The following is a 13,286-nucleotide window of genomic DNA, read 5'->3' as shown; positions in this document are numbered from 1 at the left end:
TTCACCTATGTTATTCACTTACTTAGATCTACTCACTGCGGACTGCAGTGAGCTGACTGCAGCCGCTCCTGTTGACTCCACTTGCGCCTCTCGTGCCGGTGGAGTACCAGAGTCGATGGGAGAGTGCTCAGGGGTCGATGCATTGTGTCTAGACTAGATGCGATAAATTGACCCCGGCTGGATCAATTGCTTCCCGCCAATCCGGCAGGTAGTATAGATATACCCTGTGGTAAATCCACCCCTCCGAGAGGTGGTAGCTAGGCCTACAGAAGAGGTGTTGACTTAACTACATCAGACAGGGTAAAATTTTTCACAGTTGTAATCTGACCTATCTTTGTAGTGTAGACTCTGAGTAAACAAGACTGAGAGAAGACCTGCTAAGTCTTCATATATGTTCAGGGCTGTTATAAAGAGGATGGTGATCAATTGTTCTCCGTATCCACTGAAGGTAGGACAGGAAGTAATCTGCTTAATCTGCAGCAAGGGATAGTTAGGTTAGATGTTAGGGAAAACTTTCTGACTTTCAGGACGGTAAAGCTCTGGAACAGGCTTCCAAGGGAGGTTTTGGAATCCCCGTCACGGCAGATTTTTAAGAACAGGTTGGACAAATACCTGCCAGGGCTAGTCTCTATTCAGCATGTTGGGATGGACTAGATGACCTCTCGAGGTCTCTTCTAGCCCTACATTTCTATGAAGGTGGAGAGAGCCCTTGCAAATGAAACCTTGGATCCTATAATTGCAGATCCTATAACTCTTATCCAACAAAATGTCTAGTTCTTTTAAATTTTAGTCAGCTCTTTTCCTTGAAAATATCTTGCAGCTGTGAGTTCCACAGGTATATCCAATAGCTCTGCTTCCTCTGCCAGGTTTATATTGATTTTGAATCTTGGCTGAAAACTCATTACCATTCTGAATATCACATTTTTCAGGTAGCAGAGTTACCCTAAGAAAGGGCATGTGGGATGAGGCTTAAACTCCTTCACCTGCAAAGCAAGGGGAAAGGAGCCAATTAGTTATGCTATGCTCCGGGGAGGAGGGAGTAACTAGTTCTCTCCTGGATACAGGAGGCAGAGCTAAGCCATATAAGCAGACTGAGGGAATTCAGTTGGGAGGGGGACGATTGTGGAGGAGACAGGTCTCGCTGATGGAGAAAAGTCCTGAACTAGGGACCTACAAGGGTAAGGGAGCTGAAGTCAAGCCCAGGAGGGGTCAAGGATCTGTTGTTTAGAGATGATCTCTGGAAGGGGACTGAACTGTTGTGTGGCTTGGTGGGAGGTACAAGCCACAGAAGACCCAGAGAAGGAATCAGGGAATTCACCTGGTGGGAGGGGTCACTGTTTCCAAAGTGGCCACCAGAGGGAGTGAGAGGCAAAGTCCCCTGCAATGCTGTGTGTGGGCAGGTGGGGGTGCCCTAGTGGAAAGGATGCACACTTCCAGCATGTCAGAGATTTTATAGGCACAGGTTGGAATACCCAAGAGCAGCTTCAGGCCTTGCTCCATAAGGGGCTTAGAGCTGGAGTTCAGAACTGTATGAAGTTCAGAGGGCAGCAAGACCTCTGAATAACCCTGGCTCTGCAGTGCCTGCTCAGAGAAGTGAGGGATGGCCAACCTGAATAACAGTGTGTGTGTGTGTGTGTGTGTGTGTGTGTGTGTGTGTGTGTGTGTGTGTCCGTCCTGCTCCCTCTGCACATCCAGCTGCTGGCCAGATGGGAAGTGGAAATAGGCCAGGATAGCTGGGAGAAAAGAGTGGACTGAGCAGGGGACTGGGAGTCAGAACCTCCTAGGTGCTCATCTGGAAGTCGGACTAGGTCAGCGATTCTCAAACTGTTGGTTGGGACCCCAAAGTGGGTTGCAACCCCATTTTAATGGGGTCACCAGGGCTGGCTTAGACTTTCTGGGGCCCAGGGCTGAAGCCTCAGCCCCACTGCCTGGGTGTGAAGCCCTTTGGCTCAGGCTTCAGTCTCTCCTCCTGGGGCCATGTAGTAATTTTTGTTGTCAGAAGGGGGTTGTGGTGCAATGAAATTTAAGAGCCCTGGGACTAGGTGATCACAACAGTCCACTCCCTTCTGGCCTTAGAATCTCTTAATCTTGCCGCTTCCCCTGGGATGCACTCTGACTTTGGTCCAGTCACTTACGGGGTGATCGTCACAGGTATTGATCAGCCAGAATTCCATCTGAATTCAGTGGCCACTCTGGGTGCTCAATATTTCTGAAAACCAGACCCTTAATCTCTGTCTTCCTGTCCCTTGGGACTGTAACACTGGCTGCTGCTCAGGGCAGTCATGGGAATTAAATTACATATATATATTTTTAAGATTGGAATAGACCTTTCAGAACACCCAGTCTGACCTCTTGCCTCAGACAGAGAGTGGGAACCCCTGACCGTGGGGTCTAGCTTCATCTTCCAACTCTTGAATTTTTGTCCTGTCTCTTTCCACTGGACGTGTCTATTGTCAGGTATCATTTCCTCCTGTAGGCAAGTGCAGATGAACTACTTAATGTTTATAAAACATACGGAAGATGAAAGTTAGTGCTAAGTAAATAAACAGAAATCTGGCTGGGTTTCCTGGGCAGCCCTGGATGTGCAGCCCAAACCTTTGTGGGCTTCCGAGCCGTTCTGAGGTTTGCCCGTCACAAAGGGATATGGTGTCTAAGCAGCTGATTCTCCTGGACAGGTGTGAGCTAATCCTGCTGGCTCCTCTCTGGGAGCCCTCGGTGACTTGGGCTGTAGTATTTCCAGACTCCTCCCCATCTCCGAGTGCATGTTACTACAAGATCCGAACTCTTGGCAGTTCCGTCTCTGTGTAACACAAAGTGAGGAGGTGCTGACAGACTAACTCCTTCCTCTCATCCGCTTGCCTGTCCCCTGGGGCCACCCATCACTGCTGTATTAATCAACTTCAGAGAATGCCACTTCCCTCAGGTACACAGAGAATAGCAGAGCAGACCCAGGCACACAATGCGCGGCATATAAAACACCTGGTAATAACACACACAGATTTGTCTTTCCCAGAGTACGTTTTTATTCCAGTTAGAGATGGGCCCAGACCAAACCTCAGGGCTGTTTGAGATCTGAAACCAGATCCAACTGGTTGCAATGGGCTGGATGTCCCTCAGCTCAGGGGTGTTTGAACTGCGGGTCTGAGTTGTATAGCCTGACCCCATTTCGAAGCTGATTCTCCTGGCGGGATCCTCATGTGACACGTAGAGCATCCGTCATCAGGACTTGCAATGTGCCCAAAGATTGGGAAACCCTGACTTAGCTGCGGCCGATCTGTGCTATTTCTCTGCGCTCACTGTACCTGACTTTTGGCTTCCGCTATCTTTATAGCTATCTTAATATTAATAAAGATTCCACATGGAAAGAAGTGGGGGACCCTTCTTCAGCAAACACCTGTGAGTAGCAGGCCTGCCCTATGAATGCGGTCAGTGTGCTGAGGGGAGAGATGTTTAGCTGGCGTTGAATGAGCTGAGGACACTGCCTTTGAGTGTGTTACACATAACAGCTGTTTAGTGGTTTCGCATCCCTTCAGCCAAGTACAACTTGGGCTGAGCAGGTCAGATCAGAAAAGAACTAGCCCAAGCTTTTGCTCCCTATGTTTGACCCAACCCTAAAGGCTGTAAAAAGTTTGGTAAACTCGTTTCACGTTTTTCCTCCATGCCTCTTGACTTTTGGGTTCCAGCTGGGAATGGACCAGTGAACATTGACCTAGCATGAGGGAGTCAGTGCTCATAATATTTCCAGTCTGAGGACATGACGTCGGATCTCTCCTCTGCACAGAGAACCCAATCTCACAGGGTTTTAGTAGAGCTGGGCAGGAAAAGGTCATTCCGTTTTGTGGAGCAGTTTATTATTTCAAAATCAGGTTTCATTTCATTTTAAAATTCTCCATGAAAGTGAATGGGGCCTCAGCTATGGCTCAGTCAACCTGCTGAGCCACAGAAGCCCTGAGAGCCCAGGCTGCTGGGAAGCCATGAGTCTGGGAACTGGCAAGCTAGGATGGCTTTCAGGCTCCCAGGTCGCCATCAGCCTGCCAGGTGGGTGAACTGACAGGAAACCTGGCTGTGTCTGGCAGGTGGGTTCAGTAGGAACGTTGTCAAAATCAAACCTCTCTGCAAAACATTTCAATTTTGACAAATCAATAAATTTAAATGAAAAAAATCTTTTGTTGGAATTTTTCTGACAGATTTCAGCCTGACGTCAAGACCAGAGTGGGCCAGTTAAGTTTGACCTTTTGGATGCTCACCCATAACCGACTCCCAAAGCTACTAAGGTTCCTCTGCCACAAATTACAATCCACACTAGATTTCTGCTATGTAGGGCTAGTCACCCCCCAGCCCACCTACCCACCTGGAGCAGATTAGTCCCCAGCAACATCTGTTTAGAACCGGTCACTGATGATACATCCACAGAAAGAGCATTCCAGGCTACTGCAGCCATGTGAGTGGCTGACAAATGGAAAATATCCCCATGTATCTCATTGTCGTCCTTTTCGAGGAAGATTCCCCAGTATGTTTCCATGTGATACTCACCCATCTACATTTTCTAATACAGAGGTGCTCTGGTGTTTCCAGGCTGCTGGATATAACTGCGTGGAGTGAGAGGGGATTGAATCAGAGACCCGGTTCTCACCATTCCAGTATTGGGCCAGATCCTAATCTGGTGTCGATCCAGGCTGAAGTCAATGGAGCTACACCAGTTTACACCATGCAAGGATCTGGTTCATTGTGACTGTGTGGAGGAGGAGAGGGAATAAAGGGGAACTGGAACCTAAACCCGAATCCAGATTCAAATATTATGATTGGCTCCTATTTGTATTTGTGACAGACCAAAACCCTACATAGAATCATAGAATATTAGGGTCTAAGTGCCCCTGAGCTTTGAAGCGTTTGAAAGCTGGATCAAGATCCAAATTGTGTGATTCTAGTTTCTTGCTTTGAGACATGTTTCTCGTTGAGTTTAGTGGCTGCTGAGCTGTGTAGCTGGGATATAGTAGATGGCATGAAAGGTGCCATTCGCTGATTTCAACTCCATTGTTCCACTAAGTTCCTCTCATGCATCTGGTCACTGGGTTATTTGTTGTGTGTGTCTAGCAATAATTAACATTTCTTCATGGTCCAAAGCCAACACCCCATTCCGTGTTATCTTCCTTTGCCCTCTGGAGAGGAGGCGGTGCTTTGATTGGATGCACCAAGTAATTAGAGGTACAATGAAGTGCCATGTTAATCAGAGAGAGCGTGAGGATGGAGTTTGTCCTGAGGTTAAGAAGGAAAGAAAGGCAGATAGAAAGATAAGAGCTTCCTGCACGCAAAGGCCTGCCTGAAGAGAGCTGCAGGCTCGGTGGAGCTGCCTCAAACCTGTCTTTCTTCTCAGTCTCTTGGCACAGCTGTTCCTTATATCCTCCTGCACGGGTGTAAATTACACTGGAGGAGTTGATGGCTGGATCCCTCTGGGAGGAAGTGCAGCCAAGAGGGGAGGGGGACAATGGCAGGACATTCAGGTCACAGGAGACAGCCTTGGGGAAAGTGGAAGGGTGAGAAAGAGAGAGGGGGGAGAAAGGCCAAGGGGGTGATTGTGGCCCCTCCATGATGGCCCCCAAGACTCCTCTAACTTGTCCAAGAGCTGCTTCTGCCCCTGCCGCAGCCCACAATCCTCTTGTTGTGGGCTGTGCCTTCTGTCTCCCAGACGGCATCACTGCACACCCTTCACAGGTGATGTGCGCCCCAGCCCCCCACCCCCACCAGAGTCCAGCAGCCAGGGAGGAGGCACCAAGAAATACCAGGCACAGGCCATAATCCACCCACACCAACTGCTCCTGGTGGGAATGAAGGGCTGGCTCAGATTGCTGGCAACACAGGTGTTTGCAGCTGGCTCAGCTGGTGGACTGGAGCCAGCTGGAGGGTTCTGGGGCCCCTTCTCAGCTCAGCTGCCAGTAACACGTCCCCTTCCCATTTCTTGCAGATGGCACATTAGGGCCCAGTGATATATGGACAGGAAGTGTTGTTGGGAACTAGCCTTCTGTCTTTGGATTCCCAGCTCCTTCTGCTCACAAGACACACGCTGAGAGGTCTCTGCCAGCTCCTTGCAGAACTGGTAGGGTCTAGTGGACCCAACAGAGGCTTGGGAGGCAAGAACTCTCTCTGCTCTGCTTCTGATTTGCTGGGTGACCTTGGGCAAGTCCCTTAGCCAGTCTGTGCCTCGATTTCCCCAATTAGGAGAGGCACTAGCACGCTCCTAATTCCCAAGATGTTGTGTGGCTCAGAGAATGACTAGACAGTGCTTCGATTGGCCTTGGATGAAAGGCACCTGCACACTTTAAGGGATGCACCCTATGGATCTCCTCTTTTGTGGGCTTTTCAGCATACGCCCCTGGCCAGACACCTTGGGCCCAATTCTGCTCCCAGGCACATCAATGACCCAAGTCTAATAGTCTTCAATGATCCAGTTCTCAATGTTGGAATCTGATAATAGCTCAATGGTTTGAGCATTGGCCTGCTATACCCAAGGTTGTGAGCTCAATCATTGAGGGGGCTAGTTAAGGAACTTGAATAAAAATCTGTCTGGGGATTGGTCCTGCTTCAAGGAGGGGTTGGACTAGATGACCTTCTGAGGTCCCTGATATTCTATGATTCTAATTCTCCCACTGCCATGGTGCTAGTGGAGAATAGCAGTGATACATAACTTTGTGCTTCATAATTTTTGGCCTAAACATGAGCATTCACTCACATCAGCATTGAGTTCCTGGTTGGACAAACCATTTGTAAAGAGGGCCAAAAAAAACCCCACCCCCTATTCTAACACCACCATCTTCCTCCCCCTACTCGGACTAGGCGGAGGAAGATGGCCCAGTGATAAGACCCAGCTCCAATGCCCTGCCCCGCCACAGGCTTCCTCTGTGACCTTGGGCAAGTCACTTAGGGTTTTCATTGCAGATTAAGTCCAGGTGCCTGACACCCAGGTCTGACCACCTGGGTTAGCCTAGCCTGCCTGTGAGCAGCCACAGCAAAGCCCTGAATGCATTACTGTGTCCACACTGCTAACCTGCTGGTTGCTAAGACTTCTGGGGGCACATCCAATGGTTCTTAGCCCTGCAGTGAACTGATTGGCTCTATGATTCTTTCCCAGTGAATTGTGGGAGAACTTGCTGGTCCTTCTGGGCATGTGTGCAGGGGATTGTGGGAAGACACTGGGGACTGTCTGTTTCCAGGTGAGTTAGCCTGCATCCTTGCTGCAAAGTGCATGGGTTACCAGCCCAAGTGAAAACAGCTCCGCCCCTCCCCCTACCCCACCCCACCCCCACGGCGCGTCAGACTGCACTCACAGTAGGGCCAGCTTGCCTGGCTTGAAAGCACTACCATATACAGGTGAGAGGGTTTTGTGTGTGGACACGAGGAGGGGTGGGGGAATCATAGAAGATTAGGGTTGAAAGAGACCTCAGGAGGTCATCTAGTCCAACACCCTGCTCAAAGCAGGACCAACACCAACTAAATCATCCCAGCCAGGGTTTTGTCAAAGCCGGGCCTTAAAAACCTCTAAGGAAGGAGATTCCACCACCTCCCTAGGTAACCCATTCCAGTGCTTCACCACCCTCCTAGTGAAAAAGTGTTTCCTAATATCCAACCTAGACCAACCCCCTCCTGGAGCCACACTGCATTGGTATAAATGGTGTCTATGGTAAGGTTTTGCAGTGCACTAGTGGATGAAATCCCCTGGAAGGCGGCGTAGTCTAGTAGATAGGAGACCACGTTAGGCATCGGGAGAACTGGGTTGCAGTCCCAGCTCTGCCGTGTGATGGTTAGACAGTCACACCCTCCCCTCCCCTTGGTGCCCCTCCCAGTCACATTTCTATGCAGCTGGGAAGCTCTCAAGGGGATGGGCTGTATCTCTGTGATTGTGCAGCACTTGGCATGATGGAGCCCTGATCTCATTTGTGCCCTTTTGTTGCTATTGAGAATAACTGTGTAGGCGTAAGGTGAGAGTTGGGCACTCCTCACTCTCCGGCCAAGCCTCACCACTATCTTCTCTACTCCTCTGTTAGAGGCATAACAGATCCTTAGCAGAACACATCTGAAGGCAGCCTCCATCCCCCTTAGAGCGGCAGTGTGTCTGTGTAAGAGCCTAGACTTCTGTTTGTACATACCGAGTGCACTACGGTTTCCTTCACCCGCCTTTGCTCTGTGGGAGCCAGCGCAGCCTGTCAAGAGTTTCGCTTATGCAGGAATTACAGACGTTCATGTCTCCAGTGCCTCTGTGCTAAAATCAAGGGTGGATTTCAAAACACCAGCTGCCACCTACTGGAGAGTTTTGTCTATGAGTTCTCTGGAACCACTGAGTTCGGTCTCCACGTATGCAATTCACTTGTCGGTTTAGTAACAGACTGCAACCCATTAGCGGGCCTTTATTAGAGAGTATGAGGGGCTCATTCCCTTGGTCATGTTCTGACAACATTCTCCCCAGGTCCAGCGAGCTGGAGAAGGAACCTGCTAACTGTCCTCTGTTTGCAGTTATTTCCATTGCTGTCTCTCCTGCTACAGAGACCAAAGTCAGAGGTGAGGGTAAGGGCATGCAAGACCAGATTTGTGTCATTTACAAGAGGAGAGGTGCAAAAATGAGAGCAGCTTTCACAGCTGCATTTGCCCCTTAGTATTTATGGATGTAACCTGTGCTCACAGTTCCTTAGGATGAAATCCCAGGGCTAAGAGTGACACCAGCTCCCCAGGCGAGGAGGGCCCTGCATGCCCAGTGAGCTTTCACTAATTGCCCTTAGTGGTCTGTCTCTCTCTTTCTACCAAGTGGGTTATTGGCAGTGGGGATCTGGAACCATAAGCTTCTGTTGTCTGAGCTAAAAGACCCAGCTGCGGCAGCTTCATCAACCTGCCATCGCTAGCGAGGGACAGAGCATCATACCGAGTAGGTGTGACTCCAAGCTTTCTGGAGCAAGGTTACACAGAGGGTCAGATCTGAAGTCAGTAAAGAATTCTCCCTTGGACACATCAGCAGGGATCTGAGATTATCCACACCTGATTTTCTGCTCACACTAGCGTAAACCGGGAGCAACCTCAGTGAAATCAACACAGTGACCCTGGTATAAAACTGGAGTGAGAAGAGAATCAGGCCCTCTGGGTTTTAACTCCTTCCTTCCAGCTCATTTGCCCTACATTTCCTCTGGATGTAAATTGCTGGCAGAAGCTGAGCTGCTGCAGAGAAGCAAATCCAGGGCTTCCTCCCTGCATCTGGAGAATGTCCCGTCTTCTTCAAAGAGACAGAAAAGCACCTTAATAAAAATACCTCTTTTCCATTCTGTCTGGTGTAAAAATATAACATTTAGTATTCATAATAAATAGACTCTCTGCTCTGGACAGTGACTGTGATGGGTGGATCAGATTGGCCCAAGGGGACGAATCAGCTGCAGTGTCTGGCAACCACGGAACATCCCTGGAGCATCACATGTCCAAGCGATGTCCCTGGAGTGTGGGCGACTCCTGAGTCCAGCTGCAGGGGAGCGGGTATCTGCCACCTGGTCATGTGGCTGAGCGCGTGGGTCTAGGTCCCCGCAGCAGCTCCTCCTGGCCAGATCCCCATTCGTGCACCTCAGAGTCCCTGCTGTTGGCAGACGGCATCTCAAACTCCATCCTCCGGCGCTGGCCAAACACTTTCTCCTGTAGTTCAATAATGTCATTCCTGATGTCGGCCATCATCAGGAGCAGGAAGTCAAAGGAGCCCGGGGGGCCCTGTGGCGAGAGAAAAGAGAGGCTCGCTGTGAGCACAGAGCTCTGTCCCAGTGGCTCAGACCGGACTGGCCAGAGCTGGCCAAACTTAAAGATGTCCAGGGTTTCATTTCAGCATACCCCAGACCCTGACTCATGGCGATAACAATGACACCATGTCGCAGCTGATCAATGCCAGCCTGACGGAGGTTGTGTTTGGGGAATGGGGGAGAGTGGCAGGAAAGGGCTGGCTGCATGTAGGAGAGGCTCTACTTGGCTGGGCATTGCTGCTAGGTACCTCCTCACCTCTCCGGGATGGATTTGCTGAGAACACACTCTTGTGGGGTAGTGTTGCACCATCGCTATGATGCACATGGGTGGGCTCAAGTCGGCCAGATTCTGTGGGCCCGGCATTGCTCATTATGAACAGAAAGTTCCCTGGTCAGAGGAGTCTTTGTTAGCCATTAAAGTCAATGGAGCTGCACTGACTTATACCAGCTGGGGAGGGCCCATTGACATCCATGGCGCTGCATCAGTTTACGCCAGAGGGGGATCTGACCATATGTGTACAAATTACTCCTTCCTCTAGGCTTCCCATCTTCTCCCATTGTGTCTATTGGATTGTAAGCCACTGGGACGGGGAATGTCTTTATTTTGTGTCCTGTCCAAGGTAGAGCATGTTGTCTGGGCTTAACGCCTACTAAAATTAGATGGATTGTGGGGAGGGTGTGTGTGTGTAGGGGGGTGTGCACACTTGTGAGATGCACCCAGTATCAGGCTCACCTTAGATACTTGCTCAGACCCTTGGGGCCTGATTCTCCACTGCCTTGAACCTTGTGCGGCCATTTACACCCAAACACAGTGGGAACGAATCAGACCCCTTGAATTTCACCCTCACTTGCCCAAGGAGCAAGGCAGTGGGGACTTGGGGCCCAGAAGGAGGTTTCTGACCCTTGCTTTGCCTGATACTCTGTGCTGCTAATTGGTTTTCCATTCTTACCGGTGGCCCTCGGGGACCGGGGTGTCCTCGTTCGCCCTAAAACAGAAAGCACAGGTCAGAGCAGGGACTAGCAGCAATATGATTTCTGTTGCAGAGCAGGGGATGGGATTTAAATCACTGTCAAAACCCATCTGTGCTGAAGGCAGGGTCTTTCAGGTGGGGATAAAGCTGCTGTGGGATTTCTCAGCGACAGGCTGGGAAGTTAATGTTTTCTTGGATTCTGCTGGCAGGGGATATTCTGTGCTTTTGCATGTAACTGTTGTCAGGGTGCCTAGAGTCTGTGCTCTGACCTGCGCCAGGCCGATTGCCACCAGCTGAGGGTCTGGCCTGTTGTTTGTCCTCAGAACAAGCTGCGTTGCTGGCTAGAGTTCACTCCCAAAACCAACGTGCACCAAAGATATTTTCGTACTCACTGAGAATAAAACGACCTCTGTGCTGGGGCATATAGGCCCCGCTCTGGCTGGCAGGGGTTTAGTGAGGGTCTGTGGCTCCAATGAGCCCCACCCTGCTACATCTGCAGCCAATGTCAGGTGTGGAGAGGGGAGTTCAAAGGAGAAGGCCCAGCCTAGCGCAGGGCTGAGCAGGCAGAAGATCAGAGTTCTGCTCTCTTGGGGAGAGGAGCCTGGGTACAACCAGGAGTCAGGGACAGCTGGCAGCCTGGCTGAGTCTCCCTGTGGATGGGATGGCTGATCCGGGCGACTGACCCAAGGGGGGCAGTCTGAAGACAGCCCCAGAGCAGAAGCCTGGGGTGCTGATGAAGACTCCTCAGATGGCCCCGTTGTGAGCTCATAGCTTGCTTGTATTTTGGGACTTTGAGACCCAGAGGGGTGGGACTCAAGCATGCCTGAGCCGGAGGGCTGAAGCCCATTGCGCTGGACCCTGCGAGAGGCCGTGACCAACTCAGAGACACTGCGACAGGGTGAGTAATGCCCGACTTGGCCACAAGGGGGAAGCACAGAGATGGGTCCCATCACTCCTCAAACACACAAAGCCATCTGAGCAAAGGTAAATCAAATCCCATACTCAGCACCTATTCCTACAGAACCTTGCATCCTGCAGGCTCCCAAAGGGTTTTAACAAACTGTACAGACACAGGGACTGCTCACCTATCCCTGAAATGCAGCCACTTCTGGGATGGAGCGCCTCACCTTTTCCACACAACAACAGCAGGTTGACAAGATGTAACCACTCAGGTTGCAATTGGGCCACGACACCACTTGTGCGGAAAGTTTTGCTGCCCAAGAGGAGGCTGCAGCTACAATGGGGGCATGTACTTGCCCCCTATGCGTCATGCCCACTGCAGCTGGTTTGGAGACTAGAATGGGCCAGTCAGAAAAGTGCATGTTTGCTACCATTGCAGTGTGTGACCCCAGCAGAGAACCCCAGGGTCCTAATTTTCCTAGTGTAGATGGATCAGAATTGGTTTGCATTGGTGTAGATAATGGCCAGAGAGACAAGGCACTGGAGAATCAGACTCATTTTCTCTTGGCTGTAGGTCACTAAAGGAATTACGTTACTTTCGCTGGGAACTGAGACATCGGACTGGGAATCAGAGCTGTGGGAGAGCCTCTTTGCAGCAGGAACCCCTGTGTGTATGTGTACAGCTCCTAGCACTGTGAAGCCCCCCTGGGGGCCTCAAAGGTCATACAAATAATAATGGAAGCCGTGGTACCTTCTGGCCATTCCTTCCCGGTGCCCCAGGAGCGCCCTAGGAGAAGCACAAACACAGAGCTTAGCACAGTAGTAAACAAGATCATTGCAGTTCTGGGTCTGCAGCAAGTGCATCCGGAGAGTGGAAGCGCGTGTGGCATTGGGTGGGGCTGAGTGCCTGCTAGCTGTGGGGCGGGAAGCCTGCTCTGGTGGCTTGGACAGAGGAAGGGCGCTGGTGGCTAGAGGTCCAGCAAGTGGGATCTGGTGATGGGGAAATGCTGCTGGCTGTGGTCTCTTGGAGAGAAGGGGAGAGGCAGGAAGCACTGGGGGCAGTGGGTCTCTGCAGGAGAAGGGGAAGTCACTGAACCTGACTGGGCAGGGTTGGGTTGTATGTGTGGGAGGGGCCCATCTGCCAGATCTGGGCAGGGGAAGGAGCCATTGGCCGATGGGGTGGTGGGCTGGACTCCAGCGCTCTGGGGGTGGGACCAGGATTCATGACCCAGCGAATGGGGCTTTTGCTACTCACCACTGGTCCCCGCCGTCCGATTTTGATATGTGCAAAGTCAGGATATGGTCCCATTGGGCCCATGTCCCCGCGGGGCCCTGGGGTTCCTGGAGGCCCTGGAGGACCCACTGCCCCTGGACTCCCTTTCTCCCCTGTTGCGCCTGGGTCACCTTAACACAGAAAAGGTTGTTTGATTTCTGAATGAGGCCTTAAAGAAGCAGAGCAACTGAGAGCATTAATGCTGGAGAAGGCCCTGGCCCAGGACCCCCGGCCAGAGGGTTTGGATCCAATCTTTACAGAGGGCCTAGCCCACTACTCCCAGGTTATGGAGCGTTTCTAATCTAGATCCTGAGCAGAAACCTCTGCTTGGGTCCATCTCCAGTTCGTATCCAACCTGGATGTCAGCCCAGCGTCCCTCCTCCC

The 13,286-nt window shown here is 51.1% G+C and overlaps 1 protein-coding gene across 2 annotated transcripts in view; it reads right to left on the bottom strand.

Moving 5' to 3' along the window:
• Positions 1-8,378: 8,378 nt before the first annotated feature.
• Positions 8,379-13,286, bottom strand: part of LOC123343570 (collagen and calcium-binding EGF domain-containing protein 1-like) — a 32,346-nt gene continuing 27,438 nt past the window's right edge. The window contains exons 8-11 of one of the 2 annotated variants that reach the window (XM_044978713.1): positions 12,885-13,033; positions 12,381-12,416; positions 10,709-10,744; positions 8,379-9,732 (exon numbers count right to left, since the gene is read on the bottom strand). In XM_044978713.1, the coding sequence (XP_044834648.1) occupies positions 9,523-9,732; positions 10,709-10,744; positions 12,381-12,416; positions 12,885-13,033 (431 nt within the window). In that variant the 3' untranslated portion in view covers positions 8,379-9,522. The remainder of the gene's footprint in view (positions 9,733-10,708; positions 10,745-12,380; positions 12,417-12,884; positions 13,034-13,286) is intronic. The other variant, XM_044978714.1, reaches the window with a different exon arrangement.

The sequence above is a fragment of the Mauremys mutica genome, chromosome 11, assembly GCF_020497125.1.
Source record: "Mauremys mutica isolate MM-2020 ecotype Southern chromosome 11, ASM2049712v1, whole genome shotgun sequence".
In the NCBI taxonomy this organism is placed as follows: domain Eukaryota; kingdom Metazoa; phylum Chordata; order Testudines; family Geoemydidae; genus Mauremys; species Mauremys mutica.
This window is presented reverse-complemented; position numbering and strand designations above follow the sequence as displayed.